This window comes from Vicugna pacos, chromosome 32 (genome assembly GCF_048564905.1).
Source record: "Vicugna pacos chromosome 32, VicPac4, whole genome shotgun sequence".
Taxonomy (NCBI): Eukaryota; Metazoa; Chordata; class Mammalia; order Artiodactyla; family Camelidae; genus Vicugna; species Vicugna pacos.
In genome coordinates this window covers 18,764,846-18,782,150 of record NC_133018.1, presented here as the reverse complement: position 1 = coordinate 18,782,150, position 17,305 = coordinate 18,764,846, and the positions used below count along the sequence as shown (strand labels likewise).

The following is a 17,305-nucleotide window of genomic DNA, read 5'->3' as shown; positions in this document are numbered from 1 at the left end:
CACCAGACTGTGTTCTTAACTGTTTCCCTAGTTGCCTGCATTTGAGAACCTGGAGTGCTTGTTAAAAAGAGATTCCAGAGACACACCCAAACCAGCTTGAATTGGAATCCGCACAAGGGTTTGGAAATCTGCATTTTACAAGCCAATCTGATGATTCTTAGCTCAGGCAAGTTTAGGGAAGAAACCCAAAGACTAGAGGCACAGCCCAGAAATCATTCCAAGTGGATCCCAGGTCTCTGCAGAAGCAGGGAGGTGGGTGCATGGAGAAGCCCAGGTCTCTGGGGAGCAGTAGGGATGTTCACACTGGGGGACCTGCCCATCCTACTCAGTCCCACCCAGTCAGAAGGCCATCCGGGTACAGGGGAGTGTGGCTCCCAGTGCATGAGATGTGGGATGGAGGCAAGATGCGTTATATGGTAAAGGAGGGCCCCCTTCCTCACTCAGCCCAGGAAGCTGCTGCTGGCCATGTCCAAGCAGGCACAGAAGGACAAGAGCTTAAGGCCACACTTTCCCCCAACTTTTACTTCAGCCAGAGCACTTTATTTTTATAAAACCACTTTCTGTATCAGGCTTGTGGGACAGAACAAAGCTCTCAAAATCAAAGACCCACAGGGGCTAGGCAAGTTAACATATGAAGCTGGACTGGTGTGAGACAAGAGGGAGTGGTGGGGACTGAGGCAAACACATCTCCTGGGGAAGAGGTAGTTGCAGCTCAGCTGTTGCTTCTTAAGAAGGTGGGCCTGGCAATGCTGCTGTTGGATCTCTCAATTTCTTAAGCAAAGCCAGAATCAGCCTATGTAAGATTAGTGAGTGCCGGGGCTCTGGGCCAGACTTCCAGGCTCAAATTTTGCCTAGTAGTTACCTACATATTTTGGTCATTGATTTTTGTCACCTGCAAAATGGAGATCAAAATTCCTGCCAAAAGGCACAACGTGATCAAAATAATGAGAAAGCTTCAGGGAAACTAGACATAGGTGGCATTCTACAAAACCACTGGTTTGGACTCCTCAAAAATGTTGATGTTTACAAAAAACAAAGATGGGCTGTTTCAAATTAAAGATGACTAAAAAGACATGACAACTCAATACAACGCATGCTCCTGGATGGAAAAACCACTGTCAGAAAGGACATGACTGGGACAAGAGGGAAACTGAAAATAAGCATATTAGATGACTGTATCACATAAATGTTAAATTTCCTGAATCCAATCATTGACATGTGGTTACATAGAGGAATATCTTAGGAAGAAATCTGCAACTGGTGCATATGCCTCGGGAGGGGGGGAACATACTAGCATCCTCCTCATTCACGGTTTCAGTATTTGTGAATTTGCCTACTTGCTGTGGTCAAACAAGGTGACCCCCTGCCTTCTTGTTTCAGCTCACGCTGTAAATAAGCATCCTTTTCACAAATAGTGCTACGCTTTCCCACATTTCTGTGCTTTTTGTTGATTTCACTCTTTAAAATGGTCCCCAAGGGCAGTGCCGAAGCACAGGAAGGCCGTGATGTGCCTTATGGGAAAAACATACGTTACGTAAGCTTCAGGTAAGCGTGAGTGATAGGGCTGTTAGCCATGAGTCCAGCGTTAACGAATCAACATATATTAAGGGGTCATTAAACAGAAACACATATAAAACAAGTCTACATACTGATTGGCTGACAAAAATGTTGGGACCAGAGGCCATAACAAGCTAACTCCATATTCCTCTTAGGAGCGATGGTTCAGTAATTCATTGTTCACAGTGACTTCATGGAACATAACCACTGCAAATAAGGAGAACTGACTGTGTATCTATTTCAGTTACTGTTCATGCAACTTTTTGGGTACGTTTGAAATCTCAGAAAATGCTGTAAAATTTTTTTTTGCTCAGGGGCTCACCTGACTGGGGCACTGGGAGAAGTAACACCAGGCGGTCCAGACCTAACAAATACAGACACAGGAGGAGGTGTCCCTTATGAGTATATTTCTGTGTTCACACACGCACACACACACAGTTGACCCTGAACAGGGGCGGGGGGTCAAGACGAAAAGGACAGGAGGCATCCAGGTGGCACTGGCATGGGGGAGGAGGAGGGACAAAGGGACTGTTGTCCCCGCTCTGGCTCCCACCAGTGGCCTCCAAACAGGAGGTGAACCTGGAGCTGGAAGATCAGGAAGTGCTTATTCTCTTAGAGGAAAGTTTCAAAGTGCAGTCATTTCTCTTTAAAAAAGTCTCTTCCCTCCACGCTCTGCCCCCTGATGAGAGCCTGGCCCCCTGCGCAGGCTGTCCTTGGGCTGGGGCAGGACAAGGTCGTGGGGAAGGGCGTTAAGACCAAAGCTCTGAAGTGCCCACCCCAGAGGGGGGGCTTAGGCATAGTGGCTGCCAGGGGTCATGGGGTGGTCCCCTCTGTGGTCCAGCTGGTCCTGCAGGCGAGCAAACTCGGCCAGCTCGTTGAGCTCCTGGAACTGTCGGTCTGTCTTATGGCTTACCAGTGAGCGGTAGAAGTGGACAGCAAAGACGATAAAGATGAGGCCAAAGGGGACCATGATGGTGGTGGAGGCGATGGCGGCAGCCTGGCCCGGGGTGATGCCGCCACTGCTGTCACTGCTGTCGCTGCTGTCATTGGCGGCTGCGCCGCTGGCGGAGGGCTTGCTGGTGGGCCTTGGCTGGCCTGGCTGCTTTTTGAGGGGCAAGAATTTGACCCAGCAGAGCAGCACCACCTCGGCCAGGAAGAGAAGTGTGCCAATGACGGTGGAGAAGGCCCAGGCCAGCTCGATGTGGCGGTGCATGCGCTCGTGGGGCGACTCCTTGACTGAGTTGAGGTTATGCACGTTGCTCACCGCCTCGATGTTGGGCAGGATGCAGGTGCTGATCATGAGCGCAAACAGGTGCACGGCCACCAGCACTGTGGTACAGGCACTGAAGGCGATGAGCAGCCCAGGCGGGTAGTCATGCTCAGCGTCCAGCTGCACCTCCACCATCGCCACCTGGGGGGAAGGGGAGAGGAGGGGCTGAGTGACGGGACAGTCACAGCTCACTGAGGCTCTCCTCCCATCAAGCTCTGGGACCCTGGGTAAATCACTTGGCCTCTCTGAGCCTCAGTTTCCATATCTGAATAATGGGGATAAAAGACCCCCCACTTTGGCTTGAGAAGTGGCAGAAAGTATTGGTGAATAAAGCAGGCTTGGAGCCCAGGCTGATTGGATTTGCATCCTAGTTTTGCTACTCACAAGCTGTGTTTCCTTGGGAAAGTCACTGAACCTCCCTGAGCCCCAATTTTCTTATTTGTAAAATAAAGGTATCATATTAGTTTATAGGATTATTTTAACAATTAAATGAGAGCTCCAGGTGCATGGCCAATGCTTCCCAAATGGTAACCACCACAGATGGTTAAAATGGTACGTTTTATATATATTTCACTATGATAAAAAAAAAAGTTTACATTAAAAAAAAGGTACCCTCTCTGTTGGTACCACACTCCTATTCCCAAGCAGAGGCTTCTTCATGCCCTGATCGGGGGACAAGGAGAGGGATGGGGTGAAGGGATGAAGGCCCTCCCAGGTCATGCACAGGCCCTTTCTGAGAACACAGTGCACCAACTGAGAAGGAACCAAGAGGGGCTTCCCAGAAGAAGCCCGGTGCTACAGGGCAAGCCCTGGGGCCATCCCCTCCCCCAGCCCCAGCTCTGGGCTCAGGGCCCCAGAGCTGACGCACAAGCTGCTCCCCAGTTCCTGGAGACCCATAGATCCGGGGTCAGCAGGGACCTGCTGCCCGCTGCTTCTCACCTGGGCCTTGCAAATCACCCCCATGTAAAGAAGCCAGCTTATCAGATCTGGGCCACCAGAAGCGGGCGGTGGGCACACTGCCAGGGTCTGCCTGCTGGGGCCAGAAGGACTGGGGCAGCGAGGGCCAGTGGCAATACCATTAAGAGTAGTGACCCTTCACAAAGGGTTCGCTATGTATGGGCCAGGCTCAGAGGGGGGAAGTCTAATGCTGAAACGTCCCCTCTAGTCTCACACCTGTCCGCTTTTGGGGATGGGGGCGGCTCCTTCCTTCCCAACTGTCTTGCTGTAATGCCTGGCCCTATTTGCTTTAATTTCTTGTACCTTGGCAGCCTTCCTGTGGCCCAGAGAGGCAGTGTGGGGCACGGGCTCTGGAGTAAGGCTGTCTGCTTTGAGCCCTGACTGCTCTGCCCTTTATTAGGCTGTGACTGGCAAATTCCTTCAACTTTCTGGGTCTCAGTTTCCTCATCTGTAAAATGGAAATAATGGTACATAACTGAGAGGGTTGTCGTGAGAACTGAGTTAATCCCATGTCAAATACTTAGTCCCTGGCACAGAGTAAATGCTCAAAAAAGTGAGCTTTATCATTATTATGATTCCATTTAGAAACCTCATCCTCAATCCTACTGTCTACAAAGCCCTCTGGGCTTCTATCCTCCTGCAGAACCGGGTTTCTTTGGGTGACCATGGTCAAGTCCATCCCCTCTGTCTCTGAAAAAGGAGGGGACATGGCACAATTAACGTTACCGTCTAGAGCTGATCTGGGGTCTGACACCTTGAAAGTCTGGTGAAAATATCAGGTACTCCTTAAGACACCCTGGTGTGTACAGTCATAGGACTTTTCAGACAATTTCAACAGGATTCACAGACTTCTGTGTTAGAACTCCTACAATTGATGACTGTATGAACTTTTCAGCCCAGTTTACAAAATGCTTCAAGCTCATATAAATCTGGGGCAGTGCCATGAGGATTTTGACCATTTTAGGATCACTGGTGGCCTAAGGCCAACCGTGAAATTTCTTAGCACATGCTAGTGAGGGGCGTGGGGCCTCAGGGCAGGCCACCAGGGCACAGCGGGTTGAGGTCTGCACCCCTGGGCTCTGTCTTTAGGCCTGACTGCACTGCAAAAGGGGGGCACCCCCCCAGCAGGGCGTACCTCCTGCCACCTCCCCACCCCCAGCACTTCCTCTTCCTGTTTTGGCCCACTGCCCCGGAACCTGAAACCCGAAACCCGAGAAGGGATGAGCAGGAGAGCCTGCTGCTCAGCTGCCCCAGGTCCACTGGCTACTAATTCACTCCTTGGAAATGTACAGACCCATTAGGTGCATGAGACCCTAAGCTGGGGGCTGGGGGTCCATACAGTGGAGACATATGTGGGCAACCAACCTGCTCCCTTAAACCCAGTATCTCCCCCTTGATACAGCCATTAAGAGGGAACCAGCTCCTTCACTTACAAAGCTGGAGACCTCTCTGGGCCACAGGTTCCCCATCTCTAAACCAGGGGCCTGCTTCTGATGGCTGTTATGAGGAGTCTACGGATTAATGACTGCAAAGCCCTTAGAATAAGACCTGGCATATATTACACTAAATAAAGTGTCAGTGATTATTAGCAACACCATTATTCCTCTTTTACACACGAGGAAACTGAGGCTCAGGGAGGTAAAGTCAGCTGTCCTGAGGGTCATCCTGCTGCTGAGTGGTGGGATCTGTACTCATGTCCACTCATGCCTAAAGCCCGTGTACAAAGCGGGTAATGGTACTTCGCTCAACTCTGCCATCACAGATGCTGTGTGTGCACCCTCTCAATTCATATCTGAAATCCTGACCCCCAAGGTGATGGTGTTAGGAGGTGGGGCCTTTGGAGTGACTGGGTCATGGGAGTGGAGCCCTCGTGATAGGATTAGTGCCTTTATAAAAGAGACCCCCTCACCCCTCCTGCCACGTGAGGACACAGGAAGCCAGCCCCTCACCAGCCATGGAATCTGCTGGCACCTCGCTCCTGCACTTCCAGCCTCCAGAACTGTGAGAAATAAGTATCTGTTGTTTACAAGTCACCCAGTCTGTGGTATTGTTCTAGCCATCCGGACCAACGAAGATGGTGGCTGAGGAGATTAAATGAGGTCTTGACATGTAAGTGTTTAACAAAGGGCCAGCCCACAGCAGGTGCTCAATAAATCTTAGCTAAAAAGAAAAACGCAGGGCTGAACTTGGAAGACAAACAGCCCCTGATGCCCTCAGCTCAGGCTGGAGACAGCTGACCCCGTGCGTCTGTTTTCTGCCCTCCGGGGAGGGTGAGGGGCTCAGACCCCCATTCTGGGCCTGGGCTGCCCCTTCCCGAAGCTGCCCCAGCTCCAAACCCAGGGCACAAGGAGGATGTGTGCCCCAAAGCACAGCTGGCAGATGGCCACCTCGGCAGGACAGAGACCACCCTTGCCTCACAACTTGTCACACCCACAGGCTCCAGGACCAGAAAAATCAGCTACTGCAACATACCTGGCCTGGGGACCCCAGAACTGGCCAGCCTTCCCCCATGGTCTTGGACTGGAGGGGAGGCTGGGCCTTTTGAGAAGGCCAGGGGCCGCTGCCAGGCTCCAGAGGAAACCCCATTGTCCTCGCTAGAACCTAGAGTTCCCAGAATCTGGACCATGCGAGTGGGCTGTATGCACTGTTCCGACACTGGGGGCCAAGCTCAGGATCACGGGGCTGCAGGAAGGAATGGCTGGCACAAATCATGGATCCTGATGAAAACTGTTCACAGGAATAAGAACTACTGCTTTTTTCAGAATGTGTCCCACTTTGCAAATCTCCCCAAGGGTAGGGAGGGTAAAGCCAGAGGGGCCTCTTGGAATCTGGCAGGCGACTCCCAGGGCCCCAGCTGAGTCCCAGAGAGATCACATCAGATCAGATTGCACGCAGCTTCACAAGGTAAATATAGCCAGAGTGCTGGGCCGTTAACCCAAAATAAACAGCTCCCAGCCAGCCATGGGCCTGCTTAAACCTGGCCATACAGGTCCTAAAGTGTGAGGGATGGCCAGCCCCACCTCGCTGGGGCCCACAGACACCACCTCCCCTCCCCAGGACACCAAGCCTCACGCAGTAGCCAGGAGGCTCCTATGATCCTAAGAAGGGTGGGGCCTGGCTGGCTTTGCCGGGCATCTGCCCACCACACCCAGATGCCAAACACCTCTCCTCACTCCTGCTGGGCTCCATGGAGACCCCGCCACCTGGCACGGGGGAGGCCAGGCCCTTCTGAGGCAGCCCTCGGTGCCCCGCCTGACCCCGGCGCTGACAGCTGGGAGATGCAACTCTCCTTTCCGAAGCCTGGGCTTCTCTTGTGCCCTCTTCTTAAGAGATGGGTGGCTTCAGCCTGGAACCCCAGGGCTGCCAAGCCGTTGTCACCCAGGGCTATCTGAGCCTGCCGGCCCCACCTCAGATGCAAACCATCTATTAAGAGAGGACTGAGGCCTAGTTTAGCAGTTTACAAACTCTTTTGACCACATGCTTCCATAAATAGACATATAGCCAAGTGTAACAGAAACAAGTTTCCCCAAACAATAATTATCCTTAAAGCATGCTAATGCAGCTGCTCTCACCACATGTGATGTGTGCTGCTGCTGTCATTCCATTCTTATTCCATTAAAAAAAAATGTGCAGCTCACTTTCTGTCACAGCCACTAACAGGTTGAACCTGCAGACTGGGGGGAGGGGCAGAGAACAGGCCTTTCTCTTCATCTGGCTAATTCTGACCTCATCAGGTTTCACCTTCCAAGTCACACCCCTCCAACCCCGTTCCATGGCCTCCCAGGTGAGGACAGGGCCATTCACAGAAAACTTGTATAGAAAACTTACTATGTGCCTGGAGGACTCTGGGGCTCTGCTGGAGAGAAGGCAGGTAAACAGCAAAATCCCTGCCTGGGGAGACTGACAGGCACTCAACACTGAGGCAAGTATTTTCAGGTGTGATAAGTGTCCTTCCATCAAGGCTCCTCCACACTGCGCTTGCCAAACACGTCGTGAAGATGTACTGACAAGTCTGGTTCCCTCCACTCTATTTCCCTGCTCTGGGCCTCGTCCCTCGAGGACCCTCAGTAAATAATTATTAAAGGAATAAATGAAGGCAAGGCTTGCCCTCCAGGTATTTTAGCCCAGAGTCTCTAAAGGGCTTGACAGACAATCCTATGTGACCCACTGGAAATCCAAAGACCCTATGAGAACTTTAATGACATTCATTTTCAGTTCATCCTTTCAAAACTTTTCAATACTGTATTTTTATGTACGTTTTAATACTCATGCTTTACTAGTACAAATATCACACATAACCACACATATATGTACACACGTACGCACAGTATGTATACGTTTATGTACAAATATGGAGCCTAGAGCTGACAATCTTTTGAGAGGAGTGTGCACTCCTAAGTTTGGAGACTACCACTTAGACCAGGGGTTGCCGAAGTGGCCTGCAGTTTAGTTCTTGCAAATTAAGTTTTACTGGCACACAGCCACGCCCACTCACCTACCTAGGGTCTGTAGCTGCTGTCCAGCTAAAATGGCTAAATTAGGGGAGGGCATAGCTCAGTGGTAGAGGGCATGCTTAGCAAGCACGAGGTCATGGGTTTGATCCCCAGCACCTCCAATAAATAAAAAAGCACGACAATAGATAAATAAACCTAATTACCTCTCCCCCAAATAAAATGGCTGAACTGAATATAGGCCTTTCCCTACAGTGGGCCTCTGAAATCTTTCATAAGCCGAAATGGCCTAAAGGGACGGGGCAATTACTTGAGGAGATATTTTGCTAACAAATGCACAGATAGATTGAGATTAAAGCACAGATGCTCACAGACACAGCTCAAAGATATGGTGTCTTGATGTCGAGATGCTGAGCGCAGTTCCCGGGAAAGGAGCTTGGAGGCCCCCCTCTCGCCCCTGGGGGTGTGCGCTGCCTCTTTTAACGGCTTGCAGCAAAGCAAACGCTGCATGCTATTTTCACTTTTTGCCTTTTTTTGGTAAAAATAAAAATCCTCTTCGGGCTTCTTTCAGGTTAGCGAATAACAGGTACTAATGTAGGTTTTCTGTAAAAGAGAAGTGGCGTAAAACGAACTTTCAAAAAGTGGGGGATGCCTGTAGTTACTACCACTGAGACCGCGTGGCCTGCAAAGCTAGAAATATTTACTTTACAGAAAAAGTTGGCCGATTCCTGGGTTAGACCAATGCTCCCAAAGAAGGTTGTCAAATCATAGTCTCGGAAGATTCTCCTCTGAAGAAAAGAGTTTGTGGCATCTCTTCCGGGAAGCACATTAAAGGATCCCCAGAAATTCCACCAGAGAGAAACTTGCTCTTGTTTAAACTCTCTCAGTTTTACTTCTCCAGGGGAATCTTCCCCAGCACCGATTACCACAGTGCCACTTTGGGAAGCCCTGGAGTTCGGCACCAGTCCTGGACCCGAAACCAGCAGAGCCCAACACAGATCCTGGCTGAAAATTCCAGCAACGTGCCGCAGGCACTTGCGAAGTTTTACAAAAGGATTCTTAGCGAGGCAGGGAGTGCCCTCCCCTTGGGGCATTCAGTAAAATTCCATCTACACACAGCCCAGAGTGCAGAACTGCACATCCGGAAGATGTCAAAGGCCCAGTTACCAACTAGCTATAGGGGGCATGAGAGGGTGGTTGAGTAGTAAAGGCTCCAAGTTAGACAGACCAGGGCTTGAAATCTACTAGCTGCGTGACCAGAACCTCTGTGAGCTTCTGTTGGGCCTCAGTTTTCCCATCTTTGAGAGCTGTCCTGAGGATTAACTAACAGAGAGTGGGGTGGGTGTAGCTCAAGTGGTAGAGCACATGCTTAGCATGCATGAGGTTCAATTCCCAGTACCTCCTCTAAAAATAAATAAATAAACCGAATCACCCCCACCCTGAAATAATTAAAAGAAAAAAAAAGAATGAAAGAAAAGGGTCCAGCCACGTAACCTTGGACTAGTCATTCATCGGGGACCAGCACCTGCCCTCACTCACCAGGCTGCGTGATGATCACAAGAGGTGGTACAAGAGAACACTTAGCACGGACCAGTCAACACTAGCAATGATCACCGTTAGTAATTAGCACCATGAGTAGTAACAGTAATTTCTTTCTCCTCTCTGTGCCCCCTGAACTCCAAACATGTAACAGAGGCTCCATGATGTCTTATGATCTGAGCCCTTCCTGCCAACCCATTTTCAGAGAAATTCAAGCAGCTTCTGAACCCGCTCTGAAACCTGGGAACAAAAGGGTGTTGGCGGGCAGAGAACTTGAGGAGGCAGATAATCCAAAAATAATTGATCCCAGGTCACGGAAAGCATTTTGTTTACGGCAGCAGGCTGACCTTCCCAATTATCTTCTGCTTAGGCTAACGTTACAGCCCGCCCTCCCCAGCAAACCATGATTGCCGTGTGTGCTTGCCACAGCCCCACAGGGGCCAGGGTCAGGCTAAGGTTGGCTGCCTCTCGCTGAGATGGTAAACTGAGGCACGGATGGCCCGAGTCATAGCCCACGAGGGCACCCTTGGCTCAAGGAGCACCTGCAGGATGCTGATCATGGGCTACAGGCAGGGCCCCCTGTTTTGGAGTCTGAATGCTGAGCCCAGACAAGGTATACTGTTCTGAGAAATGCCATCAGGAGTGGGAATCTGGTCTGCAGACTAAAAAGGGTCCAGCTAAGGTGTGTATCATCAGATCCTGAAAACTCCTCAATCCTTCGCGGGCCCATTCAAACCCTGTAACGCATCCTCCTGCAAGTCCACAGGAAAGCAGGCTATGTATCTCCTTTTTACGTGTGAGAAAAATGGCCGCAAAGAGTAAAGCCACTTCTCTGAGGTCCTACAGCCTACCTCCCCAGCACACCAGGGCACCTGGCCAGGCCCTCCTCCCTGTAAAAGGGGAGTCCTTCCATCCTCTCCAGGCCCTTTGGAGCCCCTCCATCTTGTGAGCAGGTGAGCCTGGCATCCTCACCAGCTCTCCCACCCCTGGAGATCAAAAGTCACATCATCTCAGTTCTTCTGGGTTTCCAGGTTTCTAAGAAGGAAGCCCTCTGGGGGCAGGAAGTTGGTTGTGCTGAATCACAGGCCAAGGGAGATTAGTCCAGGAAACTTGCTCACTCTGTTTCCATGGCGCTGGGCTGTGTAGCACCCCTTCTTCTCCGAGACTCATTCACAAGGCTGGACATCGGTGGTGGGGGTGGGGCAGGGGCAGACCCACCCTGCTGAGCCCCTCCCTCTCCCCACCCTAACCCATCATCCCCACAGATCTCCACACTCACAGTTACTCTCTTGTAACTGCCTCCCCAGAACACAGGCTGTCATGGGGTTCAGCCCTTCCCTGTCGGCAGAACTTTGGGGATTTCAACCAGTGGAGCCAAGAAGCCTTCCTCACCCTGACTGGGTAAAATAAAGGTCCTCAAGAGGCAGTCGGGGTGAGCCAAGGCCCACCAACTGCCTGTCTGCCCCTGCTGCCTGACTTCCCCACACTGTTTTTAGCAAGAGGAAGAGGGAGGTGACATTTGATTAGAAGGCCTGGCTTCTAAGAGAGGACTCGAGAAGGCAGGAAAGCGTCACCCATCGGCTCCTCGTTTCTCCTGGAGTGGCAAGGGGCCTGGGCAGCGATGAATTTATGACCCCAAGAAAAAGAGGAGCAGGCATCCCACCCACACACTGCCATGAAGAGCCGATAGCCACTGGTGTCACTCCTTTCCGCCTAACTAACGTTTTATTTTGTTTAAAAGTAGCCTTTCTCCTGTTCTTCTCATCCCCTGAAAGGCTTGGTCCTAACATGTCCCTGGCTGGACACTGATCAGCACTCCAGACACCACACACAGCACAAGCGCCCAAGAGAGTTCTGGAGGCCAGCAGACCCAGGCTGAAATCCTGCTCCAGCAGGTGAGCTGTGTGGCTTTGGGAAAGTCCCATGACAAAACCACCCCGAAGGGTGGTTCAGGACTTAGTGTTGGAGTTAGGAAACTCACATGGTGCCCAGCTCTTAGTGGGTGCTTGGTAAATGTCACCTATTCCTAGCATATGGTACTGACCGAACAGACCCAAACTAAAAACTAGAGTGCCACTTCTTTCACACACATTATTTCATCTCCTTCCAAGTACTCCTTCAATTAAATCCTTAAAATCAGAGAAACTTATGAATAGCAGATTTCATTTACCAATTCAGAAATCAGGCCCACAGAGGGATTTGTCTGAGCTCACACAGGCAGCAGAGCTGGGAGGGCTCTTCCCCCATCAACCCCTGGCCTTTGCACAGCAGCCGGGTGTGCTCTCAGGCCTGCTTAGGGCTTCTAACAAGCTCTTGCTCCCATGCATCTCCTGCTTGTTTGTGGAGCACAGGGAGAGGATCAGACAAACTCCCTTCTCAAGAAAACAAAAGGGAAGGGTGTAGTCACTCCCTCCCTCAAGGCCAAGCACTTAGCTCACTCGCTGGCCGGGAGCTCTAGATACCTTGGGAGGGGGCAGACCCCATTCACACAGGCTGATGTCACTGACAGTGGTAATCATGAATTGTTCTGTAGCTCCTGGCTCTGGAAGACTCCAAGATGCCCAGCCTGAAGGCATCCTCCCGGCTACGTCTCAGGCAAACCTGCAGCCTCACCTACTCATCCCTATGAGGCTTGTTCTCCTGCCAACCCAGCCCCCAACGGGAGAGGAAACTAAACCTACCCCTACATCAAGAAAGAGCCCATTCAACGGGAACATGTCCCACCCTCCTCCCCCACACCCAGTGACTCAGTGGCAAGTTTCTGGAGAAGAAAGAGTGGGGAGTGGTTATCAAACCCCCAGGCTGAGGCGCTTGGAAAATGGGGGAGGGGAAAGGGTGTCAGGAAATCCCCCTACTAGGTAATAAGAGAGCCTGGCCAATGCCTTCTGGCCTCAAGTGTGAGGGCACAAGAGAGATGGCTCAAGGGTCCTCCTCCCAACCTCCTGACACCTGCTCCTAAAGAGAACAGACTACTTGTCTTTCCCTCTGAACGTACGTCGGGCTGTCTTCTTACAGATCTGCTTCGAGGATCCTGCTGTTTCGCCCTCTTTGCTGCATCAAGCTTGCACATTTGAAGGCACCTGAGCCCCCCAACCCTGGACATTTATATGACACCCAATCTCCTACATCGGGTATGGCTAGTCGCCCACCTCGCCTCAGGTCAAGCACCTCTACCCCCCTCCAGCATACGACAGCTTTCTTCCAGCTCTTCCCTTCACCCCCAGGCCACTTAGCCCTCGCCCCTGGGGGCTCCGTCGGGGCTGCGGCGGCAGCGGCCAGGACATGAGAGGGGGCAGGGCAGGGCGGCCCGAGCTCACCATAGCGAAGCCGGAGAGCAGAGCCGAGGTCCGGCTGGAAGCTTTGAGCTTGGCGCGGCTCAAGTAGAGCTTGCGCCAAGACAACGCCTGCATCGAGTGCTCGTTGAGGCTCATCACCTCGGAGTAACTCTGACCGATCCAGTCCGGGTAGGTGACGGCGGGTGGCGCGGGTGGCGACCCCGGGGGCTCCGCGTCCCCGCTGCGGCGGCGGCTCCGGCGGCTGCCGCTGGTGGTGCTGCCGCCGCTGAGGGGAAGCTCGGGGTTGCTGCTGCTCGGGGGCGGGGCGGGCTCCGGATGCATGGAGCACGCTGCAAAGGCGCGGGCCGGCCCGGACGCCTGCGAAGGCGGCGGCGGCCCCCACCCCCCGCCGCACCTCCGTCTCCGCCTGAGGCAGCCACCGGCTGCCCACCGCGCGCGGGTCTGGCCTGACCTGGCCGGCCGCCGAGGACGAGGAGGCCGAGGAATCAACTGCAGCCCCGGCTCGCAGGCCCGCCGCGCTACTCGCAAAAGCTAGAGGCGGCAAAGACGAGAGCCTGCGCCCCAGCCAGCGTACCGGATCCCCGGGCCCGGACCCCCGGCGCGCGCTGCGATTGGCCGCTGCCCCAGGCTGGTTTGCATGAGTCCCCGCCCACCCCCAAGATGGGGTGGGCGGGGCTAAAAGCGAGTCATGTGACTCATCTCACCGGACAGCACCGCCCACAGTCCCATGCCGGGAGTTGCCAGCGCCCGCGCCTCTTCCTGGTGGCCCAGCTGCCCCGCCTCTCCGCTCTCCTGCTGCCGGCGCCTCGCATTTCCCCAGCTGCTCGGATGGCCCTTCTCCCAGAGCTGGGACTCCTGGGTCGGGCCACCCGAGGTCACCTCTAAGCGCCTCCTGAGGCCCGTTTTCCCCTTGGAACTAGGTGGCTCAAGGTCTGCAGCAAAAGAGCGGACTGTGATCTAGAATTAATTCTTTCTGTATTTATTGAACACCTATTGGGTGCCAATACTGTTCTAAGCACTGAGGGTAGGGCGGTTAACAAGGTGGACAAAATCCCTTGCCCTCTTGGAGCTTACTTTCTAGTGGGGAAGACACGCGAACAGCAAGGAGTAATATAATAGCTTAGAAGGTGATAAATGTATAGGAAAAAAAATAAAGCAGGGAAAGGGGGCACGGGTAGTGCAGGGGCTGCAATTTTAATATGAGAATGCTCTGGGCAGGGTTTTGGGTTTTTTTTTTTTTTCTTTTTTCTTTAAGGGTAGGGATTTTTGAACTGTTTTGTCCAATTCATTCACTTACAATTCACTAGCATCATGTGATACATAAGCAGGGGTGCTAGGTAATACATTCATCCAGTAAGTTTGCTGCGCACCTATTAAGCGCTAGGCTGAGGGATTCCAAGAAAATGTTAACTTTCATGGAATCTTATATTTGAGTGAAGAGAATAGGCACTCAGAAAACAACATAAGTTCATGTCTCTCTTAGTTGGTCATTTTTTGGGTTGAGACCTGAACTAGCAATACAAAGAGCCAGGATCTGCTCTCCAGCGGCGGAAGAGAACAGCATATGTGAAAATCCTGAAGCAGCAATATCCTGCCAGTTGGAGCATTAGGAGGCCGATTTAGCTGCAGAAGATTAGAGGGCAGAGGTGAAACGAGGGGGTAGAGTATTGGGCTAGGAAATCAGCTCCAGGAGGGCAGGGACCTTCACTGTCAGTTTCACAACTCTACCCCCAGCATCTACAGTATCGCTTGGCACATTGCTCGATAAATATCTGTTGAATGAATAAGTGTAGGAGAGACGGGAATGAGTGAAACTCATAATTAGCCCGGAGTCAACTCGCAAACATGCGGCATTCCAGGTCAGCTATGTGAAATTTAACTCTTGTCACCACTAGAGGGCCTCCGTCCACTCACCCACATTATGGGATAAAACTGAAGGCCCCCTCCTCCCAAAAGTCTCTGGGATCCTCCCAGACACCTTTCTCTAATTTTATGAAGACCAGGGAACTTGGAATTTGAAATCTCACCCCACTGGGCTTGTTTCTTTGGTGGCCTTTGTACTTGTTACTTCTTTCACTTACTACCTGAGTCTCAGCTCAAATATTACCTCCAGAGAGAGACCTTTCTACTTTGTCTAAAGTAGCCCCACTTCATGTTCTGTCACCTCACCCTGTTTTATTCTCTTTAAAGTTCTGATCACTATAGTAGCTGACATCGCTTTGTTTATTTATGTACTGTTTGTCCGCCGCCCCCCACCCCCCAGCTGTTGAATATCCCGAGAGCAATTTAAATTACTTCCTTATCACCTAGGGCCTCTCACAGCATCTGGCACACCGGAGATTCCCAATAGAAACAGGTTCAATGAAGAAGATACTGAAATGTCCTTAGTTCCAAGAGACATCCCCCCTAAAACTCAGAACTGGGTATAACAACGTTTTGAGGCTCTTGGGGCCTGAGAGGGGCAGCAGGTCTGGAAGGCAAGAGCCTGGAAGCTGAGAGGAAAGATCTGCTGATTAAGGAGGAACAAAAGGACCTGGGAGGGACAAGTCAGTTGGGGGCTTTGGGGTGGGCAAGGGGCCAGATTTCCTTTCTCCAGCTTCTACTTCAAGCCCCTCCTACTCTCCTAATTCCGTGGGGTTTGAATTCTACCACGTGCACAGAGCAACAGAAAAGAAAAACAAGAATACTATGAAGATTTGAGTTGGTGGGCTGTGGGGGTGGGCATCTGGGTAATCCCTGCTTCCTGCTCTAGGGTCTAGAGCCCTGAAGGGTCAGTGGTCAATACCTTTTCACCACCAATGGTAGAACTAGCTGATGGTCAGGAGATGTACCCACCCCACCTCAAATCCCTACTTAATAGAAATTGAAGCCCCAGAGAGAAAGCACTTTGCCAAAGAACACCAAAGAAGCCACTGGAGAATCAAGATTGGAACCCAGGCTGCACACCCTGGCAGTGCCTGCAACCATGTGTGGCTCCCCCTCGTGGCTAGGGAGGTGTGCTGTCAGCCTTTGGGGGTTTATATCTGAGAAAGCCAAATAGAATTTTCCGGTCAACTCTGAGCATGGGGGTATAGAGATCCAACTAAAGAGGCTACTGTAACCTGCTTCACCACTGTGGCCAGAGTCACAGCCTGAGGCGACCAAAGATGGCATGAGCTGCCTTGGGAGGTAGCAAGCTCCCCATCACAGGGGGTAAAAATGTTAACACTTAAGTAGTGCTTACCAATGACTAGCACTAGATTCTTTATTATTAAATAATTTATATATTTATTATAAATAAATATAACATATAGTTTTAAAATAGAATTGATGTATTCATTAAATATATTACATTTTATGTTAATTATATCAATATTATAATAAATACATTAAATTATTTTGTTGTTTACTATTATTTTATCATATTGAATATATTATATCGAACTCAAGAATTTCTTACAACAACCCGTGGTATTAATATCACCATTTTTAAAAATTGGAGTATAGCTGATTTACAATATTGTGGTAGTTTCACGTGTATATCACCATTTTACAGATAAGAAAAATACACAAACAGCCAGTAAATAGTATTACAGGACATTAAATCCAGTTGGTGGATCTCCAGAGTCTGGGGCTTTACCACTTCCAACTTTACCCCTTCCCCTGCATCAGAATCTCCAGAGGTATTTTGTTAAAAAGCAAAATTACTAAAACCCACCCAAGGAGTTTAGTTTTCACACGTTCTTTGGGTAAAGTCTGAGACCCACTAAACTGGATGAGCTTTAGTTTTTCAGTACTTTTGGTCTTCTCCAGTGGTTAAGGCTGGCTGTTCCCTTGGCCACTCAGTTGCAGTGTGACCTTAGGCAAATTACTTAACTTGTCTGAGCCCCGAGTCCTCTCAGCAAAAACAGAGATATTATTCACAAAGCCTGAATCTGAACATCCATTCACCTCCCCCAGGAAGATTTTCCGGAGGGGTAAATCTGATGCCCAGTTGAAGAGGAGGAACTCCCTGGCCCCTTCCTGCCCAATAAGGCCTCAACGAATTCTCCACTTTCAGCTCGAAAAGAGAGCGTTTTGTCAGAGCCCATTGTGGTTGCTTACCTCTGTTTCCTTCCCCGTTCTCTGCCTTACCCTCTGATTGTCCAGAGGTTTGAAACCCCTAAATTAATAATCATAAAAGAGCCATCCTTGAGCTTGCGCCTTTACAGAACAGTGCTTCTGGACCTCGGGTGATGGGAGGCACCCTTCTTCGG

The 17,305-nt window shown here is 51.0% G+C and overlaps 1 protein-coding gene across 1 annotated transcript; it reads right to left on the bottom strand.

The window, feature by feature from the left end:
* Positions 1–1,943: 1,943 nt before the first annotated feature.
* LOC102534427 (calcium release-activated calcium channel protein 1) lies at positions 1,944–13,714 on the bottom strand. Its single transcript, XM_006209515.4, has 2 exons — positions 13,092–13,714; positions 1,944–2,968 (listed from the first exon to the last, which is right to left on the bottom strand). The coding sequence occupies exons 1-2, from the start codon at positions 13,389–13,391 to the stop codon at positions 2,348–2,350; spliced, it is 921 nt and encodes a 306-aa protein (XP_006209577.3). The 5' UTR covers positions 13,392–13,714; the 3' UTR covers positions 1,944–2,347.
* Between the last annotated feature and the right edge of the window lie 3,591 nt (positions 13,715–17,305).

What these genes read in the sequence shown, in the direction of transcription:
- LOC102534427 (XM_006209515.4), bottom strand. Translation starts at nt 13,391, where the DNA reads ATGCATCCGGAGCCCGCCCCGCCCCCGAGCAGCAGCAACCCCGAGCTT. An exon ending in TGCTCTCCGGCTTCGCTATG is followed by an intron (nt 2,969 to 13,091) that starts GTGAGCTCGGGC and finishes CCTTCCCCCCAG; the next exon opens with GTGGCGATGGTGGAGGTGCA.